This window comes from Carassius carassius, chromosome 45 (assembly GCF_963082965.1).
Source record: "Carassius carassius chromosome 45, fCarCar2.1, whole genome shotgun sequence".
NCBI lineage: Eukaryota > Metazoa > Chordata > Actinopteri > Cypriniformes > Cyprinidae > Carassius > Carassius carassius.
The window spans coordinates 13,390,435-13,415,420 of record NC_081799.1 but is presented as its reverse complement, the minus strand read 5'-3'; the positions used below and the strand labels follow the sequence as shown (position 1 = coordinate 13,415,420).

The window sequence follows — 24,986 nt, the reverse complement described above, 5'->3', positions numbered from 1 at the left end:
AATAGCAGGGGCTATCAGCCAGTAGGGCCCGTACGCCGACACCGTGACCTATTCCGGTCGAGGCAACTCGGGTCCTCCCGGTCGGGCACCACAACCACGCTGCTCCTCCTCATCGGCCGGAAGGGCTCACCGTTCCAACGCCAAAAAGCTCCAGTTGAGCAGCGGCTCGAGCCCTACCGACCGGGCGCCAACAACCACATAGTTCACTAGCTGCAGCCGGTAGGGCCTACTCTCCCAACGCCCAAGTCGCTCCCTCCGGAGTACGTAGGCCCTTCCAACCTGCCAACGAGACGACTTCTCAGAAACCTAATCAGCCCCCGCCAGTACTCTATGCTTTTGGGGGGGCATTCTCTAAACTGGTGGCTGTCCTCCTGTATATTTGCTTTTTGGGGGGTACTCTAGGTTCGGGCCATTCCCGAGCTCGGAGCCCTTCCCCGGACAGCACGCCAAATACGCATTCCATACCTCAGCTAATTATATGTAAGCGTGAACTATTGAAATGTAATTTTATTAATAAGATTCGGGAGGAGCGCGTCAGATACTTAGCCTAATCAACACAGGTGGACCATAATCAAGTAATCAATCCCATAGTATAAATATCGCTGACTTACCTCTATCCATTGACGGTTTATCAGCATCCCTCCTCCACCCCATCTCCTCACTTCAAGTTCACTTTATAAATAGACGGGGAAGGGGGGGGGTACTCTAGGTTCGGGCCATTCCCGAGCTCGGAGCCCTTCCCCGGACAGCACGCCAAATACGCATTCCATATCTCAGCTAATTATATGTAAGCGTGAACTATTGAAACAGTACAAGTGAAGCGGAATATTGAATATAGGGTGAGGTTTTATTTTTGCTCCCCCTCGCCATCGCTCACTTGCTGCAAACTATAACGGTTGGAGGGGCGTGGTTAAGCATTTTCTGCTCAAACCAACACCCAAGCCGTCAAAATTACGTCATCAGAGAAGCAATGCCATTCCAGAGTGAAAGCAAATGATCATATTTTGATTAAGATTACAAAAAAAGTGGATTAACTAATTGTCTACCTTTCAGTATTGTAAATATCGATTTCATGTGAACTCTAAAGGTTTAGTTCACTTACAGAATTTTTTTAAAATAACAATTTACTTACCCCTATGTCATCCAAGGTGTTCATGTTTTATGGAGAAAAATCCTGGAATGTTTCATCAAAAACCTTAATTTATTTTAGATGTCACAACGTTTAGTACATTTTGTTTGCCTGACAAAACACACCTTTTATACAAACTACATTACACACACACGAGGTGAAAGCACATCCAGCCTTGTTTCTCGGGTTAGAAGCGCGCAGGGGTTGTTATGACAATTCCCGCGCAAATAAAAGACGTGCTGCGAAGTGTGTGATTTGTCCAAGCTCTGAGCACAAGCCAATCATCTGGCCAGATTCCCCTCTGATCACGCGCTGTATTTACAATTCCGAGCAGCTGCTTTAACAAATAACTTGGAGCGAACGTAACAGTCGCCATGGGGCAACACGGAGCCAAGACTCTCCAGTTCCTTAGCAGTTTTAAGGTTAGGGGGAAGCACGCTGAACATTTGCGCAAGACAGACAACTGAACTACAAGACAGAAATGAGTTTGAGGTGCTGAAAAGATGTTGAGACGGACTCTATCTCGTATATCTGGGGAGAGTGAAGAGAGGAGCGTGGATCAACCAGAGGCGACCAAGATTTATGGCTCAACTGTTCACAACTTCTGCTTTAAGCTATCTGGAATGACTCGCTTTTTACAAGTATGGAAAATACAAATATAAATAAATCATAAAAAATGTTCAAGTACAAACGCATTTTGTTTAAGTTTTTTTTCTCTCTCTTTACTTCCACAGGTCGCGTGAACTTTTAACAAACCAAACCTCAGAGAACAAGTTGGTCCGGGATGCCAGACAATATCGCTTTTCTGACGAACAGCACAGATTTGGGGCACGTCGGTCGCGCGTTGGGTTCGAGCGCGCGTCCCGCCTGGGCAATAGCGGTGCTGGCCAGCGTGCTGATCTTCACCACTGTGGTGGATGGTTTGGGTAACCTGTTAGTCATAATTTCGGTGTTCAGGAATCGGAAACTGAGAAATGCTGGTGAGCTTTCATTTATCTTTCTGGGCTATGCGCACTACATTCGCGCGCTGTTCATTTGCATAGCGCTTCACGTGCCATTAGGCTCAAGTGTTAAACGGGGATACAGATAATGAATAATGTACTGAATTAAGTAATTAGTCAACTTGTTTCCCCTTTACTTGACAAGAATCTCCTTTGACATCCTGCCTTAGGTGTAAATTATACATGGTGATAAAACGTGCCTCTACTCTCTAACATATTTGCCTGTGTTGTTTAAGGGTTTTGAGCTAAATGAAAACTGTTCACATTTAAGTTGAACTATTTATCTCACTTTTGACTTATTGACTTGTTTACCAACATCATAGTGTTTAGTGAAGGATTACTTTATAGCAATAAAAGTCTTGAATTTGGCAAACATCTTATGTAACCATTCCAACCAAACAGCAGAAGTCAGCCTTTTTTTAAAGTATGCAATTTAATGAACAGCTAAAAGTTTGTTTTAATTAAAATGCAACATTTTAGTACTGGATATGCTCATGCATAACGAAATTGAGGATTCCAGCAGCCATATCAATATTTTTGTCACTCGCAAGTTCATTTTGTGGAGAAACTCCTTGTTTCAGCATTTTTTAAGTCTGAGCTTTTGGTAGTTTTAAGTTCACTTCACCTTGACCATGTCATGAAAAATTTACAGCAGCTTATCGCTCTCAGCAGTATGGGCTTCAAAGACTTTTGACTGTAGTTTGGCATAATTGGACGTGTACATCAGCGAAAATCTGGCACCCTCTTAAGCCTTATTATACCCTTTATTTGATTGTAAATGGATGTGTCTGATGTTTTCAAATTGATGTTAAATCTAATTACCCACTTGATCCCTAACAATGCATTGTGTTTTTACACATAATCCTGTCTAAAATTGTTTTTGGGAACAATTGTTGAACTATGATGTCACACTGTGGTTGTTCTTATGATGTGTGACACTGAGGGATTCAGAGGAGAGACAGATTTTTTCTCTTTCAGTGCCTGTGACAATATGTGTACGTATGTTTGTGGGGTTGTTCCACACACCACTGATGCAATTGAGTTGGACTGCATTCAGAACCCCTTGACAGTTTGTGCATCTGCAGAGACATAAGCGTGGAGCTTTTTCACATTGAGCAAGAGCCAGACCTGTCTGCTTCAAAGGTGCACTCACAGTCTTATATCACCCTCTGTCTGATAGACACTCCTGACTCTCTCTGTCTTCCCCCTCCAAAGCAATTCGAGCACATGGAGGTGGCATCAACGGCTCATTAGATTGAGTATGAATGCTGTCAGGTTTTGTGCGTGGTTTCCCCCCCGATGGCCGTGGTGACTGCTTCTGTCTCGCCTCTTGCCTGAGTGGATTTTCTGTGAAGGAGTAGAATTTATTCCTTCATCTCTCAGCCCTTTGTCATTACCAGGGCCAATCAGGCATCTCACGAAAGCAATAACACTGTTACTAACACCCAAAGAAGCATTAAAGCAGCAAGGAACACCACACAGATCTTTAGTGGTGTGCGGCGTGTGAACTAACAAGGGCAGAGAGCTGAGAAACGACAGAAACTGAAAGCCTTGTTCTCCAAACAAGTGTATTTGGAAGTAAAATCATATGTTCGCAGAATCCCGTTTGCCGATTCACCACGTAATCACCCAGTGTGAAGTGCGCATATAAAAGATTTAGGACTGGTTAAAATCTCATTCTTTTATGATAACGAAGCACATTCTGATGAGAGGGTGGGTATGAAAGAGACTGTATAAAAAGACTCTTCTTTCCATGTCTTTTGCTTCTCCATTTATGCGATGTAGAACAGATGCCATGCTTTATTAGTAAAACTTCCATGTCGAGTTTACATTTAAAGGAAATTTAATCTAGAAATTAAAATTAGCTGAAAATGTACTCATCTTCAGTCCATTAAAGTTGAGATGAGTTTGTTTGTTCATCCAATCAGATTTGGAGAAATTAACATTACATATACTCACCAGTGGATCCTCTGCAGTAAATGGGTGCCATCAGAATGAGAGTCAAAACAGCTGATAAAAGCATCACAACAATCCACATCTAATTGACCTTGATGTTTGTACAACAAAATTTTTAAGACACTATTATCTAAAAAACCATTGCGTCTGGCTAAAATACAGTCCTTCTATCCATAATATTGCTTTCTCCAGTGAAAAAGTCATCTCCTTCTAGTCAGGAGAGAAGTATGCACAGGTCAACCCGTTTACAACTGAAAACATCCAAAACAGTTCTAAACAAATATGTCAATGGATTCTGAGAGGACAAAGTGGGATTGACTTTTATTTTGGATTATGGATAAACACACAAGTTTTCCTGTCACAAGTTAATAATGGATTGTTGGCTGGAGTCGTATGCATAATTTTGAAATATTGTGATGTTTTTATCAGCTGTTTAGAGTCTTATTCTGATGACACCCATTTACTACAAAGGATCCATTGGTGAGCAAGTGATGTAATGGTAAATGTCTGTAAATCCTCATTTATACAGTATCTATGCTCTGAGAGTGAATATATTCTCAGCTAAATTTTGGTTGAATTATTTCTTTCAGCAATACTCCAACAGCTGACAGTTGAAGGCACATGGCAGCCAGGGCTTCTGGAGTATCACTGTCCATTGGCCCCTCTCCCTTGCACTATCCCCTGTGTGGTTATGTAATACTGTTTCTAGAAAGGGGGTGAGTGCCAAGTGAAGTCCTCCTGCTGTCAGATTCCTGGCAGGCCCTGCTGTGCCACACAAGTATGGATGTTACAGTGGTCAGCGCTACAGTCAGCACGTGTTTATGTGCACTGATGTATGTGTGTGGTTAAAATGGATTTGTAAACCACAGGAGACCATAAAAATGAGTGGAGGCAGACAGGGTGTTTCTGTTCTGTGATCAGGGAAGTGTAGTCTTGTAATTTTGCTTTAAGTCAGATAAAAAGACTTTAGAGGGCTTAAAGCCAAAACTTTGGAGAAGATTAGTGATTGGTAAATGACTTTGACTGGCATGGTATTAGCTGTAGGTTTAGATTAAGTGAAAGATTTGAGGTTCAAATTCATAATCATGGAAAACTGTCATCGTTAATTCACCCTGACATTGTGTCTCAAAGTCTTATAACTTTCATTCTTATGTCGAGAGCAGAATATGTCTTAAACATTAAAAGCAACATAATGTTACTAGTCATTTTAAATATTCATGTTTCAAAATCCTGTTTTTGCTTTCAACAAAAAAAAGGTTTGATGCAACATAAAGGTGGATGTTTTTCATTTATGAGTAAACTATTGCTTTAAGAAATCTTTGGATTTTGGAAATGTTCTGTATGATTCTTGTTTGTTCTAGGGGAATTATGTGCACTCTTGCTTTTCTCTCGGCCTCAGGGCTATGTGTGATTAAACTTAGATCGGGTCAGTGTCCATCTGCAGAGTTGTCAAAGCCTTTCAGCATCTGTGGTGCTTCCCCTATGAGGTGTATCTGCTTTTGTTCTCTCTCTTTGAGTCTTTGAGCGATTTTGAATTTCTCCTTGATTTTTCTCGTCTTGGCTTTTGAGCTTTGTGAAAGTGAACTGCTGTCCTCACCACCTGCCAGGGTGTTCATGTCCTGCACAAGTGTGGAAACACCTCTGCCTGTCACACAAACAGACACAGGGAGACCAAAGAAATTAACACCAATAAGCAATACGGATGGGTGTTTGTTTGTCTGACATTTAGAAGAAGCAAGAAATAAAGGAAGAACAGAAGAATTCAAAGAAAGGCCCCCACCAGCAACATCAGCAGTTGGTGCAATCTACATCCTGTGTCCTCAGAGACAACCATGAAGATGATAACGTGACTCAGTTCAGCACCACGGACAGCAATGGATCATTAATTCAAATCTTAATACTTTCTATATCTGTCCTGAATGCTTTGTAATCACTTAAAAGAAACTTATGTAACTGTCATGTGGGACCCTTGAGCAATTGAGCTAGAGAGCTGTGGATTTGATGCACATTGCAGTCTAAAGTCTGTATGAACTGTGCTCAGAGAGAAAGAGAGAAGCCCACCTGCTGTTATTTAGTGCCAAGAGACCCTCCTCACAGGGCAGTAAAATTGTTTCCAGAAGTATCACAGTTTAACATGGCTAAGGTCTATAGTCTGAGACATGCAAAGTCCACAAAATATTACAGAATCCATTGCTATTTTCATTGCTTTATGCAACTGTATCTTGCTCAAAAAAGGAGAAAGGAAAATAAAGAAGACTTATTTGGAATATTTATTAATAAATTGACTTTTTTATGTTAAAATTCAAACAGGAGCCAGAGACATGGCAACAGCAGTGAAATGATTTAAATTCACACATATTTCCAATTAATATTATGTGTAATATTTTGATAAATAATCTTTTATCCTAAAAATGAGTTTTAAAAAACACATTTTATTCATTATATTTTGTCAAATGCTACTGTTCAAACGTTTGTTTTTAGTGAGATTATTTAATTAGATTAAACAATTATTTTGTAAGGACACATTCATTTGATTATACATTAGCCTAAATGTCTTTTTCAGTGTTTCAAAAGATTTCTACTTCAAATAAATGTTGTTCGTTTGAATTGTATTTTTATCAAGGTATTTGTTGATAATAATGTTTTTATAATAATAAGAAATGTTTTTTTTTTTTTTAGCAAGAAATACATTACAATAGAAATCTGTTATTTTAAATTGTAATAATATTTCATGATATTGTTTGTATTTTAATATAATAAATGATCTGATAATATGGTGAGAATAAGTGACGTCTTTAAAAAAAAACATAAAAAATTACTGACCTTTTGAGCATTGTAATCGGGCATGAAAATGTACTTCATCACATGAATGACACAGTAAATGTTAAATGATTTTTTTTTCTAGTACACCCCCTATGAAGAGTACTTGTATCTACCTGATTGAATTTGACTTGTTTTGCCGAAAGGTTTAGAATATCTTATAATTCTCTTCAATTCATTCAGCCCAGTTGAGCTATAGTGGCACCAGGAGAGCCTGTCACGAGTGAATTCACCGCTGTAATAGAACTTTGCTGGTGTCCTTTATTCCTTATTTCACTTTTCTTTTCTTTTTTTCTCAGTCTTTCCCTCACTGAAGTACCAGCAAATGTCATTGCCCAGGGAGGCATTTGAAATTTAACAGGTAGAAAAAAAAAACTCAGAAGTATTTGTATTCACTTCTTGTTTCACTCTACAGCAGGTTCAAATAGGAGACAGGGTTTCTGCTTTGCTTTCAGGTTTACTTGATGATAGGGTTCACAGCAGTAACTGTTTGTCTCTGCCTGTCTGTTCTCAGGACGGCAGCCTCTTTTAAACTTTTCGAAGGATGCTAGGATTTGAATGCATAAAACAAAAATATGTCCACTCTTTCTGTTTCCATCCAATTTAACAGATGTGTCCTTGATTCTCAGTGGACCATGATGTTGTTGTCTCAGAATGTATCATTCAGGAGGCACTTTAAACCAAAGGTCTTGCAGTTGGATAGTTGCGGTGACAATAGCAGTTGTCCTTGAACCACTCACAATCTTGTTTATGCCCCCCCCCCCCCAACCAAATGTATTTATTTTATATATATATATATATATATATATATATATATATATATATATATATATGTATATATATATATATATATATATATATACAGGTGCTGGTCATATAATTAGAATATCATCAAAAAGTTGATTTATTTCACTAATTCCATTTAATTCATTCATTACACACAGACTGATACATTTAAAATGTTCATTTCTTTTAATTTCGATGATTATAACTGAAAACTAAGGAAAATCCCAAATTCAGTATCTCAGAAAATGTGAATATTGTGAAAAGGTTGAATATTGAAGACACCTGGTGCCACACTCTAATCAGCTAATTAACTAAAAACACCTGCAAAGGCCTTTAAATGGTCTCTCAGTCTAGTGCTGTAGGCTACACAATCATGGGGAAGTCTGCTGACTTGACAGTTGTCCAAAAGACAACCATTGACACCTTACACAAGTAGGGCAAAACACAAAAGATCATTGCAAAAGAGGCTGGCTGTTCACAGACCAAGCACATTGGCTGTTCTGTGGCTGTTCTGTGTCCAAGCACATTAATAGAGAGGCGAAGGGAAGGAAAAGATGTGGTAGAAAAAAAGTGTACAAGCAATAGGGATAACCACACCCTGGAGAGTGACAGTGACATGACATTCAGCCAAGTATGGTGACCCATACTCAGAATTCATGCTCTGCATTTAACCCATCCAAAGTGCACACAGACAGAGCAGTGAACACACACACTGTGAACACACACCCGGAGCAGTGGGCAGCCATTTATGCTGCGGCATCCAGGGAGCAGTCGGGGGTTCAATGCCTTGCTCAAGGGCACCTAAGTCGTGGTATTGAGGGTGGAGAGAGCACTCCCCCCACCTACAATTCCTGCCGGCCCGGGTCTCGAACGCACAACCTTCCGATTGCAAGTCCGACTCTCTAACCATTAGGCCACGACTTCCCAAGAGGATTGTGAAACAAAAACCATTAAAAAATGTGGGGGAGATTCACAAAGAGTGGACTGCAGCTGGAGTCAGTGCTTCAAGAACCACAACGCATAGGCATATGCAAGACATGGGTTTCAGCTGTCGCATTCCTTGTGTCAAGCCACTCTTGAACAACAGACTGCATCAAAAGCGTCTCGACTGGACTGCTGAGTGGTCCAAAGTTATGTTCTTTGATGAAAGTAAATTTTGAATTTTCTTTGGAAATCAGGGTTTCAGAGTCTGGAGGAAGAGAGGAGAGGCACACAGTCCACGTTTCCTGAGGTCCAGTGTAAAGTTTCCACAGTCAGTGATGGTTTGGGATGCTATGTCATCTGCTGGTGTTGGTCCACTGTGTTTTCTGAGGTCCAAGGTCAACGCAGCTCCATACCAGGAAGTTTTAGAACACTTCATGCTTCCTGCTGCTGACCAACTTTATGGAGATTCAAATTTCATTTTCCAACAGGACTTGGCACCTGCACACAGTGCCAAAGCTACCAGTACTTGGTTTAAGGACCTTGGTATCCCTTTTCTTAATTGGCCAGCAAACTTACCTGACCTTAACCCCATAGAAAATCTATGGGGTATTGTGAAGGGGAAGATGCAATATGCCAGACCCAACAATGCAGAAGAGCTGAAGGCCACTATCAGAGCAACCTGGGCTCTCATAACACCAGAGCAGTGCCACAGACTGATCGACTCCATGCAACGCCACATTGCTGCAATAATTCAGGCAAAAGGAGCCCCAACTAAGGTTTCAGTACTGTACATGCTCATACTTTTCATGTTCATACTTTTGAGTTGGCCAAGATTTCTAAAAATCCTTTCTTTGTAATGGTCTTAACTAATATTCAAATTTTCTGAGATACTGAATTTGGGATTTTCCTTAGTTGTCAGTTATAATCATCAAAATTAAAAGAAATAAACATTTGAAATATATCAGTCTGTGTGTAATGAATAAATATAATATACAAGTTTCACTTTTTGAATGGAATTAGTGAAATAAATCAACTTTTTGATGATATTCTAATTATATGACCAGCACCTGTGTGTGTGTGTGTGTGTGTGTATATATATATATATATATATATATATATATATATATATATATACAGGTCCTTCTCAAAAAATTAGCATATTGTGATAAAGTTCATTATTTTCCATAATGGAGTGATACAAATTAAACTTTCATATATTTTCGATTCATTGCACACCAACTGAAATATTTCAGGTCTTTTATTGTTTTAATACTGATGATTTTGGCATACAGCTCATGAAAACCCAAAATTCCTATCTCAAACAATTAGCATATCATGAAAAGGTTCTCTAAACGAGCTATTAACCTAATCATCTGAATCAACTAATTAACTCTAAACACCTGCAAAAGATTCCTGAGGCTTTTAAAAACTCCCAGCCTGGTTCATTACTCAAAACCGCAATCATGAGTAAGACTGCCGACCTGACTGCTGTCCAGAAGGCCATCATTGACACCCTCAAGCGAGAGGGTAAGACACAGAAAGAAATTTCTGAACGAATAGGCTGTTCCCAGAGTGCTGTATCAAGGCACCTCAGTGGGAAGTCTGTGGGAAGGAAAAAGTGTGGCAAAAAACGCTGCACAACGAGAAGAGGTGACCGGACCCTGAGGAAGATTGTGGAGAAGGACCGATTCCAGACCTTGGGGGACCTGCGGAAGCAGTGGACTGAGTCTGGAGTAGAAACATCCAGAGCCACCGTGCACAGGCGTGTGCAGGAAATGGGCTACAGAGAAGTAGCACTGGACTGTTGCTCAGTGGTCCAAAGTACTTTTTTCGGATAAAAGCAAATTTTGCATGTCATTCGGAAATCAAGGTGCCAGAGTCTGGAGGAAGACTGGGGAGAAGGAAATGCCTGAAGTCCAGTGTCAAGTACCCACAGTCAGTGATGGTCTGGGGTGCCATGTCAGCTGCTGGTGTTGGTCCACTGTGTTTTATCAAGGGCAGGGTCAATGCAGCTAGTTATCAGGAGATTTTGGAACACTTCATGCTTCCATCTGCTGAAAAGCTTTATGGAGATGACCTGCTCACAGTGCCAAAACCACTGGTAAATGGTTTACTGACCATGGTATTACTGTGCTCAATTGGCCTGCCAACTCTCCTGACCTGAACCCCATAGAGAATCTGTGGGATATTGTGAAGAGAAAGTTGAGAAACGCAAGACCCAACACTCTGGATGAGCTTAAGGCCGCTATCGAAGCATCCTGGGCCTCCATAACACCTGAGCAGTGCCACAGGCTGATTGCCTCCATGCCATGCCGCATTGAAGCAGTCATTTCTGCAAAAGGATTCCCGACCAAGTATTGAGTGCATAACTGAACATAATTATTCGAAGGTTGACTTTTTTTGTATTAAAAACACTTTTCTTTTATTGGTCGAATGAAATATGCAAATTTTTTGAGATAGGAATTTTGGGTTTTCGTGAGCTGTATGCCAAAATCATCAGTATTAAAACAATAAAAGACCTGAAATATTTCAGTTGGTGTGCAATGAATCTAAAATATATGAAAGTTTAATTTTTATCATTACATTATGGAAAATAATGAACTTTATCACAATATGCAAATATTTTGAGAAGGACCTGTATATATATATATATATATATATATATATATTAAATCTGAAGGGTTTTGTAGCTCTGCAAACTTTGCTTTATAGGCAAACACTCTCTTTAACATGCTGCATGCTGACTGTACCTTGGCACGAGATAAAACAGCAAAACCCTGGACAGGCAGCCTGAGGCATCACCATGATTTTCAAACCCATATATCCTGATTTCACAAATCAGAGAACCAGCAAAAAAAAGTGCTGCAAGATTTTTGAGATTCATTTATGTATGCGTACATTGAGGCATTATCGGATCACTTTAGTTTAATAAAATCCATCGTTCTACACCCTATAACCAGTGATAGTAATGCAAAGCTCTGGACTGAATCATTTGATCATTGGGAATTGTGGGCTGAGGCGCACAATCTGAATTTCATGAAACCCAATTTTGATCTGATCAAAGATTGCATGCCTCAAGCATTTTAAACCCTTTAAAGCTTTACTTCAACATCAGCATGAAATAAAAATCCACACTTTTCTGAAAAAAGAGAAAAATTAAGCAAACTCAGTGTGACATATATCATCCTACCAAAGCTTTCAACAAAGCCTAAGTTGAACCTTTGTGACGTTTATGCTGCAGTTACATAACACAATCTGATACATTTTATTTACCTTACTCCATGATTCATCTGATTCACTTTGAAGGAGTCAAAGGTCAACATGTTGACATTTTGACAGAGGCCTTCAACGAAGATACTATTTTCTATGTGGCTGTTCAGAGGGCTGAATGATGTAATAGTGTTTGGCTGAAAGGAACGCTGAGCTTCAGAGTTGCGCTGACTGATTACAGGGTGGATTGTAGAGAAGTCGGTGTGATTTCATACAGGTGGGATATAGTCTTTTTCGATTTGTGTTGGTAGAATGACGTGCACTCAAGCAGCAGTTATCTTTTGAGAGGAAAACAACAAATTCCAGTTCAGAAAGGTCAGGCTTTTGTTTGCGATGGGAGCTTTTTGGATAGTACATACTTTAAAGCGAAAGCTCACCCAAAAATGAAAATTCTGTCATTAATTACTCACCTTCATGTTGTTCCAAACCCATAAGACCTTCACTCATGTTTGGAACACAAATTAAGATATTCTTAAAGAAATCTGAGAGCTTTATGGCTCTGCATAGACAGCAATGCAACTACTACGTTCAAGGCCCAGAAAGGTAAGGACATCATCAAAAATAGAGAGAAAACAAAAATAACGTCTTTATTCAATAATTTATTTTCTTCTGTACGTTCACAATAGTACCCTGATAATAACAGTAATAATAATAATAATTCAACTATGGTTCTTTCATGCTAGTTCATGTCAATAAATATGTTTTATTAATTGGTCATGAAATAAGCATAATGTTCTAACGGTATTACAGGACATTACATCCTTTGGAAGTGAGGGCAGCTGTTTGAAGCTGCAGTGGCAGTGGCCATGGCTCAAGGGCACAATAGTAGTGCTTGTCATTTGGTGCTACTAGAGTGCATGCTTCGGGGAACCAATTAAGACTAGCCCTTGGTGCCGCACTTTTTGGGCCTCAGTCCAGTTTTCCATCATTTCTAGTTCTTATATCCCCAAGGACTGGACCACTGCCACAATTTGCAATCCGTAAAAATACAACAAAAACATGTCACCATCCTCATTTTCATATCTCAAAAGTTGAAATAGCAATATTTTACCTAGTATGAAATGACCTTGCGAATATATCACTCCAAAGGAACAGAAAACTGGTTCCTCAGTAATTTGCCTTGATCCGAGTCCTTCACCCTGCTGCACCCTGGTTAATATCGATAAGTGCTGTAAACTTTCATGATCAAGGCTTATATTTTTAACTTTTTTTAACTTTTACATTTAAACTACACATTTAATGCTAAAATCTTCACTGATAAAAATCTTTGAAATTATAAAAGGTTGTGATCAAAAGACAGGTAATTTTTTCCCCAAAGGCAGTAGCCTTTGTGTAATAAAGATCACTAGCATCTAAATAGAAACAAATTTATATAAAAAATAAAATAACATTACAGTACACACACACACACACACATATATATATATACAACAGTTTTTTCTGGTCCTCGAATCTGACTGGCAGATAAGAGTGTTGATATAAGAGTGCAACAGAACTTCAACAGCCGTTTCACTGTTTGTATCACTCCGCTTGCCAAAGTTGCAGTATTTCTCACAGCGAGTGTCATTGCAGGTGCCCAAATCCACTATAATTAAAAAAATAATACTGTTTTGTGTCACGAAATGTAGTTTAAAAAGAACTTTTAGTGAGAATATACTTGTATGTACTTCAAAGGTAGTTTGTTAATAAAGATAGTGTCTTTTTGAAAATTTGCTTCAACGTTTTCGGAAATGTGAGCTCCAGAGCATCAGCAGCAGTTTGGCGCTCATGAATCTGCCAAAAACCCCATGTTCATCTTTGGAACACAATTTAAGATATTTCTGATGAAATATGTGGGCTCTCTGACCCTCCCATAGACAGCAAGGGAACTACCACATTCAAGACACAGAAAAGTACCTCTCTATATCTATCTATACTGAAACTTGTTATAGCACTTATATATCATTGCTCTTTTGTTGTTTTTGATTGCTTTCATTGTCCTCATTTGTAAGCCACTTTGGATAAAAGCGTCTGCTAAATGACTTAATGTAAATGTAATATGAAAACTGTAGGTAATCCAGGTTTGAATCTGGACTGCATCATGCCTCATTTTGTCTTTATTACTGTAATTTCATCAATAATGATGAACATATAATAGGATGTGTATATGTACTGTATGTGGTAAAGAACCAATCATATCAATAATATAGTCGCTGTCAATAATATTGTGTAACACCAAGGCTCTAAATGTATTTTATGTTTTTTTTTACTTTATTCCTTAATCATATGCAGTCGAGTCTCCATGTGGTTTCAGATTTGATCAATTATGAGTAACACCGCAGATGCTGTGCTAATGAGCACATAAATTAGGCTGCATGTGAAGTTCCTCAAGGTCATCCTCCTCCATTAGTAATTACACTTTTTGAACTTAAGTGGAATTGAGCTTGAAGTGAACCATAAGCCACACTCAGCAAGAACAAGGGCTTCCATCAGAAGTTTAATTTCCTCTAATTATGCATTGGATCACCTTTCACTCTGAAAGACCAAGAAGTTTTATTTTGGAAAAAAATCAATCATCACAAGTTTATTTTCTTTTGGGGTTTAATGAAGGAACATGGAACAAGTCAAAGCACAGGTCAATCCTTTACACCTCTTTCTCCTTGCAATTAGCTTACTTTCTTGTATAACATCTGGAGTAATAAACTACCATTCTAAAGTTTGGGATCAGTTATATATATATATATATATATATATATATATATTAGGGGTGGCACGGTTCAACTTTTTCACAGTTCGGTTTGTTTCACGGTTTTAGAGTCACGGTTTTCGGTACAGTTCGGTATGTGCTATGTTTATGGAAAAACTATACTTTCTAATAAAAAAAGAAGAAGAATATTCTATCCAACTACAAGCAGCAGCACACATAAATACAATAGAGTAAAGATACAAACAATAAACAGTGATTTTCAGGGGGGGTTTTTTGTGGGGGGGGGGGGGGTCTAGCATAAGTTTTTAGGTACAGAAATTGAATAAAGTAATCAAATGTTAAACAGCATTGCATATTGAACTATATAAATTAAAGATAATCCTTAATTAAAGTTATAAAAGCTTTTTAATCAAGAGCAGTGAGTGATTTCTTTGTTGTTGCTGTTTCTATTAATATAAAGACTGTCACTTTAAGAGAATACACTGATACAGTGGCCTGCGTTCAGCCGGCTGTGTCTGCTGTAGGATACTTACCCAGACGGGCATTTTGACATAATTTTGTCTGAATTTGTCCATTTAAACACAATACTTCAGAGAGATCTTATATTTGCGCGCGTTCTAAGGCGCGGGTTTGTGCGCTTCGGATGAGCGCATGCACAAATCTTCTCACTGCGCACGCGAGCTCGCGTCCTCTGGCTCTTAAATGTTTAAACTGACAAAGCTTAAATGAGTTTAGTTTAAATACTTATTAACGTGTGCTGTTCAGGTATCATCTGTGCGCGCGCTTTCAGCACCCGGATGATGACAGAATAAATGACTGCTCATATATATATATATATATTGTTTAATAAATTAAAACTTTTTTTCAGCAAGAATGCATTAAATTCATCAGACATGTCAAATGTTACAAAAAGGTTTCTATTTCAAATTAATGGTGCTCTTGTCTTTTATTAATCAAAGAATCTTGACAAAATGCATATCATTCCAGAAATAATAGCAGAATCAGTAATAATAAAAATTGTTTCTTGAGCACCAGATACGCAAATTAGAACGATTTGAAGGATCATGTGACACTGAAGACTAATGATGCTGAAAATTCTACTTTGTCAGAGGAATAAATTAGCTATATTTTAAAATATATTAAAATAGAAACCAGTTAATTTAAATTGTAATAAAATTTCACAGTATTTCAATTTTAATTAATTTTTTTATATATTAAAAAAACTACAGCCTGGGTTAGCATAAGACACTTGAAACAAGTTAAAACATTGAAAAACGTTTGAATGTTAGTGTATATTTAGGGCCAGTTTTACTAAACAGTGCAAATTAGTGTGAGAGCGCAATGCCAAAACAGCGCAGAAGGGAGCGAAAATTTCTGCGATTGATTTATTAACAAACCCGCTAGTCAAAGAACACAAGACGCGACATCTCATTTACATATCGACCAACGCAATATACCAAGCGCAGCGCAAATTAGCATAGTTGCAAATAAAGAATAAAGAAACAAAGATGGCGACGAGTGCAGACGTTATTAAAACGCATTGCTTGATTCATTAAACCATGGACCAGCGTAATGAAACAGTTAAAGGTTCCATGATGTGGATTATTTTCTTTTTTTTTTTAAAATGCTTTTTTAATGTTTCCTGAGGTGTACTTATATTGTTAGTATGATTTTTACTTTTAAAATTTAGAAATAAAAGGCATTTTTATATCCGGATTTTAGTTCTCTGGCTTGAATGCTCTGTTTAAAGGGGCATGTCTGCTGTGAGACTCAGAGTAAACGACAACTGTTGTGATTGGCTGACATCTTTGCATTCGAAACGCGTATTACTTGTGGAACCCCTCTCAAATTACTTTTACTACGTTTTTTTTTACTATAGGGCTTGGGCGTCGTGACTTCATTACTTGGCGTGGCCACCACATTGATGGCCTCCTTTACTGCTACTCGGACTACTGCGCAGTGTTTAGACGTACTCCCTCTCATCCGTGTGTCTTAATTTGATTATTTAAAAATCTATTTCAACCATGGTAAACCGTTGCTGTATTGTGGGGTGTAATAGCGCAACACATAATCGCCATGGGGAAAATAAAATGAGAATGGATTAACTTTACACCGCTTTCCTGCTTGGAGGCGCGATCACGGAGACCATAACATCTGAATATTAATTTATATAGCTTAAGTCAACATTGAAAATAAGGGAAATTTCTCGGGTTACTCATCCAAAATACGGGAAATTTCAACATTCATCTTTTTGTTGCTATCCCTCTGCTGACAGCAAAAATTCGTTCTACAAAACTCCTGCATTAACTAACGTTAAGCGATTAGTGAAGCTAGGTCTAACGTGACTTTAGTTATAGATTAGCGTGAAATCGTGCTCTCACAACAACCACGCTATCTTAAAAAGCCCAACATCACGCTAAGGTTGCTTTCAAGTAAGCAAAACGATGCTTTGAAAACATCTGTTTCGCTGGAAGGGCAATGAGTAGCAACAGGACAACAACAACACAGAGACTTGACAGGTCCGATTGAAGGGCTAACGGGATATTTTACAGGAAAATACTAAAATGGGAAGACAGCGGGAAAAGAGCTCAAATACGTGAGAAATCCAGAAAAACGGGAGGGTTGACAGCTACTAACTACACTTTTAAAACACATTGTTAAAAGTCCATGTGTGAATGGTTGTTAGCACTAACGGTTACTAAACTAGCAGCTAGGTAGAGCGCAGGTTACCGGATTACTGTATAACGTACTGTTTTGCCGCTGTTCCGGTTCTATGATTTGCAGCTCCTGAATCCACCCATGACTTGTAGCTTCGGAACTATTCTGAAGTGTAGGCGCTCACAAAACAAACAAGGTAGCCGAAGATATCTGATATCGAGCTATCAACTCGGCGCCCAAGCCCTATTACAGCTGTCGAGATTAACAAATCGTGGAATTGTTGATTATAGCATTATTTTTTATATCTTTTCCCATCACATGAATCGCTGCAGTGAAGAGCATTGTGTAGACAGAGTCTGTTTATTGCGTGAATGCAGTGATCTCGTCAATGCAACGCGTTTTTTCTCACAAAATGCTTTCACCACAAGTAACAGCAAACACAATATCGACATGAATACAGTGAGAGCTTCGTTGTGCAGCAAAACAGCGTCATTCATTATAACAGCAGTTTGGGCAAGTGTGCAGATATACTTGCGATGTGTGATTGACAGTTCCGAACAAAATAAAGGGAGCGTTCTTTGATCGCTCTCTGTAGTTTAATCACAATTTACATAACAGATTAGTTTCATGCTATGCTACTAAGAGAAACAACCTGAAGTTGATAGTTTACTGGTCACTGGCTTGATTCACTGATGCATAAACAGTATTAAGCGATTTAGAAAGAAAGTCTGTGTGAACTTGAATAATTAGCTACACATCATAAATCACTGATCACAGATCAGGCATTAATGAACACTGTTACTCACTGTTTGTGGCGGTGCTGTCGAATGCTGTAAAAGTTTGTTTGTAACACCTGTGCTGGCATTGCGACGGAATTAAATGTAAATGTTTGGGCGGGCAAAGCAGAGAAAGGGGAGGTAACATTTCCCCTTATGACGACATAAGCGGGAAGATTCCAGATCTGCGTGTCTGAGATTTCATTTACTCAAAGGCAGAGCAGGACACCCAGGGCTTGGTTTACACCTATAGAAATTTCTAGCCACTGGGGGACAATAGACAGGCTAGGGGAAGTAGTATTAATGTTAAAAAACCTCATAAAGTGAAATTTTCATGTCATGGGACCTTTAAAGTCTAAAGACTTACTATGTACAGTATCAGCATGGATTTCTACTGATCATTTGGCTTTATTTTCTGTCTACATTCTCTAGATATATGGACCTTTTAATTTTCCCAAGGTTCAGTTATATTATTATGTATATGATTAAAACTGTTTTTATTTTTTAAGGAAAAGCAAAAAAGGCCACTTGTCTTGTGGGTATGTTGAAGCAGAAGTGTCTGTGTGTCTTTGACAGGTGAGCATGGCATGTATATATGATTTTATACTGTACTCTGAGGGTTTCATAACCCAGTCTGACCCTGTTCAAGTGCTTTTATAATGAGCCTTACACATGGAATAAGAACCCTTGCCTTCTGTTCTCCCTCCAGAACTTTTCCCCAGCTTCCTCTGTGAGGTTTTCCATTACACTGTAACTATTTTAATAACTAAGACATCTTCTTGTCCTTATTTGCATTTCTTTTCTCACTCTTCCTCTTCATATCTCAATATGTGACATCCATGTGCTATTAAAGGAATAGTTCACCTTAAAATGAAAGGTGTTAAATTTTGCTGAAAATTTACTCACACATAGGCCATCCAAGATGAGTTTGTTTTTTCACAAGAAACAGATTTACCATCACTTGCTCACCAATGGATCTTCTGCAGTGAATAAGTGCCATCAGAATGAGAGTCTGAACAGCTGATAAAACATCATAACAATCCACAAGTAATCATCATAATAATCCACACAACTACACACTTTCATCAGTTAACGTCTTATGAAGTGAAAAGCTTAATTTTTGTAAAAAAAAAAAATAAAATAAAATCACAACAGTGGACCAAGAACAGATCCCTGGGGGACACCTTGCTTTAAATGGACAGCAGGGGTAGTAATAATAATAATAATAATAATAATAATAATAGTAATTATAATTATAATTATTATGTGCACACATTAATATATTACCCTTTATTTTATTATCATGCTGTATTGTAGATCTGCAATTATTGTTATGGCTCAGTGGGCAGCATTTACTTATTTAGCTTTGTCTGAAAACACATCAATATTCTGGATAATTATCTCTTGATAATGTTGAAAAATGCAGAGATTAGTTATATAAATGTAAATAAATAAATATGAATTCAAACAGGAGCTTTTATTATGACCAAAGGCATTGCTAAAAAATAACCTTTTGTAGGAGGATTAGGATATAGTGAAGTTCACACATTAAGTGGCTTAAGAGATTTAAAAAAATATATACATGTAACACACAGGTTGGTTTCTTCACATATGTGAACACACACACACACACACACACACACAAAAAGGCATTTATAGCAGCTGATTTTGTGCATTATTTCACGATACATTCATCTACAGAGCAGCGCTATGACCTTGAATGTGCTTCATCTCTGGTTGAATTATAGTGTCTGGGGATAAAAGTCTAAAGAAAAGAGAAGAAAGCTCAGAGAAGAAAGGTTGGGCTCAGGTAGGTCAGGGTAATTGTGTTTATCATTTCATAGACTCTAGCTTTATCCTCTGAATAAAGCTAAGAAAAGGGAATAGCTGAAAAGAGTGAAGTCAGTGTTGTTTCAACATGACAGACTGAAACAGTTTTTAGGTTTTTTAATAATTTTTAAAGGCCATCGTGATGAAAAGCAGAGAATATTGGGTTATCATCTCGCTAATGTCATGCTGAGAAGTGCCAGGAATACTTTTCAGCATTTGCCGAAAAGGCTTTTTTTTTTTTTTTGTAAAAGCAAGCATTTTTTATTTTGTATATGCATTCCTGTTGGTGATATCTGACAAATTCCAAGTGAAATGTTTTGCTTCACTTTCAACAGAACAATCTGATTAATGGGGGGTCCTTACATTTATGGCCCTCATGTTTCATTCAGAGTCTTAGGGGCTGGGTGGGGGAAAGACACTGACTGAATGGTAAAATGGACTGGATGTCTAAAAAGATGTAGGCGATGAGGGGAAAATGTGTGCCTCATTGAAGCTGTTCACCACTCATGACTTTGATAAAATCATTTCTTATTCTTTTAAAGGTGAGTCTCTTTAAATTGGCCAAGAATATGTTTAAATCACATTTCAATCCAAAAAGAAAAAATAAGATTAATCTTAATTTTAGCACCATAAAGATAATTTTTAATAAGGATTATTATAAAATTATTAATATTAAGCACATATTTCCCCAAATTATTATTACCATAACACAAAGCATATCTTTATGTCTTAGCATATTTAATGTATTTTACATTAGTTATAGATCATGTAAGTTTTATGCTGCTTTTTTAAAGTTACACTTTAAATATATCTGTAGCAAATGTATCTGTATGCAGATATTTGTTACCGCTAACACAGAATGAAGGGCTATCTGGACTATTTAAATGACTCAGTCAGCTGTTTATACATCGACTGTACACAGTGACTGTTTAACATGAGAAAGTGAGTAAATGGATTGCTCGACATAACAGAACTTTTAACACAGCAGACCATGCATGAGATTAATCTGAGAGGGCAGAGGCTAGAAGAGAGCACATTGTTTTACGGAGCAATGTGTTTTCTGCTGTCACAGTGTAATCAAAGGCCCCGGGGATCCTGCTTTTGAAGTTGATGTGATTCATTCTATGTCTTTTATTTTCACTCTGTAGCTTTGTCAGTCTTAATTCTTGTTGTTCACATGAATTTAGTCCTATATTCAGTTTAAAGCATAAAACATGATTGTAAGTACAAAGGCAGGAAGCAGGGCAACAAAAGTGACAGGTATACTGTGAAAAGTTTTTTTTTTATTATTGCAGTCAGCATAAACATACTTAGAGGAATAATAACTCATGATTTTCATGTACAGCTGACATCATTTTCGTGACAACAGAAAAGTTTAACATGCAAAATAAAAAGAAGGGTAGGGTCAGTGTACAATACCTTTCAAAAGTTTATTTCCTGCAATTTTTGGAATGTTTTTGAAACATTTAATGCTTACAAAGTTGCATTTATTTAATGAAAATTACAGTAATAGTAATGATATTGACAAATATGATTATAAAATATGATATAATATGACAAATATGATACAATTTAAAGGCTTGTTTTATATTTTAATATATTTCAAAATGTAATTTGTTGTTTTGGCAAAGCTGCATTTTCAGCATCCATTACTCCAGTTTTCAGTGTCACATGATTCTTTACAAATCATTCAAATTTGTGGACTGGCTGTTCAAGAAATCCAATGTGCCGCTTTATATTTTTGTTTAAGCGGTGATTGATATCGAATATAATTGGTAACGCTTTAGATTACAACGCACAAAGAACTATGTAAGTATACTGAATTTGAACTCGCGTGACTTAGCTACACACTCTCTTTCACATCCTCCACATTCCTAACCCAGCACTGTCGGGTTACTGATTACTGATGTCAACCCAAATTGGGTCAAATCAAGCCAGCTTCCTAACTCAACAGTTTCAACCAAGCATTTGGATCAAAACAATTACCAGCGTGTTTTAAATGTGTAGGCTATAAAAAAGTACACTTCATATGTTTTTGCTAAATCGCTTGTAAATATAAGATTGTTGTTAGGTCATACATGCCACATAATATTAGAATAGGTACCCCTTAGTTTCAAAATACTTACTGTAGAAATAATTTGTAATTTTACAGATTATCAGACCCTTATTCCCCAAACATATTATACCTTATACCTAAACAGAGGTACTGAATAGGTGCACTATAATTCCAAAAAAGTTACGTTGTAAATTCTGTTTACTTGCGCAGTACGTTGTGGGCTGTTATCTAATGCGTTACCATATAATGATTATTATATTTTATTCTAGAACTTTCTATTAATCAAAGAATCCTGAAAAAAATATGTGTGTATGTTTGTGTGTGACTTGTCACTTTTTAAAATGCATCATTGTTGAATTAAATTGTTGAATGCATCTTTTATTAATTTTATTCACATAACACAACATAGGTCTTCAACCCTGCTTCTGAGACCCACTGTCCTGCGGAGTTTAGCTCCAACCCTAATCAAACACACCTGAACCAGCTAATCAAGCTCTTCAGGATCACTTGAAAAATCACAGGCCAGGTGAGCTGAAATAGGTTGGAAATAAACTTTACAGAACATAGGGGCACCAGGAGCAGGTGTAATTAATAAATCTTTTTTATTTTGCCACAGTAGGCATAATAGTAGGCTATCAAATCAACATCAATCTGTGCTTGTAGAAATGAAGTCATTAACAAGCCCTCTTTCTCTTACTCTTTTTTTGCACAGGCAATGTGTTTGTTGTCAGTTTGGCCTTCGCTGACCTGGTGGTGGCTTTCTATCCTTACCCGCTGGTCTTGTACGCAATCTTCCATGACGGCTGGTCTCTGGGGGAAACCCAGTGTAAAGTCAGCGGATTCCTAATGGGCCTGAGTGTGATCGGCTCAGTTTTCAACATCACTGGCATCGCCATCAACCGTTACTGCTACATCTGTCACAGTTTTGCCTACGGACGTCTCTACAGCTTCCGTAACACGCTGCTGTTAGTGGCCCTGATCTGGGTGCTCACTGTGCTCGCCATTCTTCCCAACTTCTTTGTGGGTTCACTGAGTTATGACCCTCGCGTTTACTCCTGCACCTTCACGCAGACCGCCAGCAGCTCGTACACTGTGGTGGTGGTGGTGGTTCACTTCCTGGTGCCCATCGCGGTGGTGACCTTCTGCTACCTGAGGATTTGGGTTCTGGTGATACAGGTGAGGAGGAAGGTGAAGAGCGAGGAACGCTCGAGGGTGAGACCCAGCGACCTGCGCAACTTCGTCACCATGTTCGTGGTGTTCGTTTTATTTGCAATCTGCTGGGCTCCACTCAATCTAATCGGTCTCGTGGTGGCCATCGATCCAGATGTCATGGCTCCACGTATTCCAGAGTGGCTCTTTGTGGTCAGCTACTTTATGGCCTATTTCAACAGTTGCCTCAATGCCATCATTTATGGACTCCTCAATCGGAACTTCCGAAAGGAGTACGTGCGGATCCTGACCTCGGTTTGGATTCCTCGGAGGTTTGTGACTGAGACCTCTAAGGCTGCCACAGATGGGATGAGGAGCAAACCCTCACCAGCCATCAATAACAATGAGTGACTTTTGTTTTCAGCCAATCACTGTTCAGAAGCAAATTTCTATGTTTTGAACTGTGAACACTTGACTTTTTTAATGCTACAAAACCATTATGTGCAACTCAGGGTGCTTGTTCTATTTTCAACCTTGGCTCATTGTAAATTTGTGAGTGTCTAAATTCCTGCGAAACCTGAAACATGTTGCTTTGGGTACATTTCACAGAATTTTTTCAGGTAACATGTCTACAAGCAGTGCTATAACCATTTCTTATTTTTCCCCCATTGGAGATGCAGGTTAATTAAACAGTACATCACCATGAAAATGACATTCCTGTGGGTACAAAATAGTTGCAAAATGATATTGCATTGCTTGTAGCAGGTTTTTCAGCAGTTTCAAAGCAAAATATTCTGTCTAGCAAGTTTAATTTTCTCTGAAACACTGAACATAAATAAGCTAATGCTTTATTACATTGTTTGTAACATCGCAATATAGAAATTAGATGTCAGGTGAGTGGCGCAAAAATGCTTCATTGCATCTGAAATGAATGTACCACCTAAACTAAACCCTACCGATAATGTTAAGAAAAGCAAATGTGAGGAAAACACATTTGCGGAAGCAAACATGACATTTTAGCTTCAAAGCTTTGAGCTCTTTTGTGGAGTGTCATGACTTGTGTTTTACAGGATACTCTGCATCGCAAATGCAATGCTATACCAGGTGAGCTACCGAGCAAGTCAAGCAATTCAAATGGAGCAAATTATGTGATGTATATGATAAAACATATTAGTTTACAAATCATGCAGAATAGCAGAAGTATTTTGAGGCCATTGCATAGTATTGTGGAAGGAACCGTGCAAAAACAAGCCATTTATTCCTCAATAATCTGTCCCATAATCATAACTTGTGTGAAAAGAAAAGAAAGTTGTTGTTTTACTGTCTCTAGTGTTCATTTCATCTGGAAAATGCAGTGAATCATGTTATGAATAGATGCATTCATTTGGGAATGTAGGCAGTTACATATTTCCAGTGAGCCTTGGTTGTTTATTTTTGATGTTGTGATCCATTTCAGAACACTATTATTATTAATAAGAAATATTTAACTCACCATTTATATTGAAAGTTAAATTAACTAATTTTAAATCCATTTATTTATGGACTGTTTATGATCCATGACTATTTATTGAAGACATTTTGTAAAATTTTGTGGGTCTGCTGTATACAGTATGTTGTATAAATAAGTATCACATATTTGTCGTTTTCAATTCAGAACTTCTGCCTTACACTTGAACATTCACGTGAATTATATATATATAAAAAATCCATATATTTAATCAAGGTGCCAAATGTTAATGCTTTGACAGAAAGTATCTGATATACAAAATCAGTTTGTCATATCGAACCAAATAAAATTGTGAGAGCATCCTAATTTAAATGTAACGTCAACAGAGCTTTAGTGAGCGAAGAGCTTCCAGCACATCAAGATAAAGCACAAACTTTAAAAAAAAAAGCACTTCATGCGGATTAAGCTTTTTCAAAGTGAACGGTGGCAGCGTGCGGT

General features: G+C 37.9%; 1 protein-coding gene across 1 annotated transcript; it reads left to right on the top strand.

Moving 5' to 3' along the window:
- The first annotated feature begins 1,877 nt into the window (after nt 1-1,877).
- On the top strand, nt 1,878-23,481 carry LOC132127486 (melatonin receptor type 1B-B). The gene is made up of 2 exons (XM_059539386.1): nt 1,878-2,109; nt 22,605-23,481. Exons 1-2 carry the CDS (start codon nt 1,914-1,916, stop codon nt 23,450-23,452), a joined length of 1,044 nt encoding a protein of 347 aa, XP_059395369.1. The 5' UTR covers nt 1,878-1,913; the 3' UTR covers nt 23,453-23,481.
- Nucleotides 23,482-24,986: the final 1,505 nt, after the last annotated feature.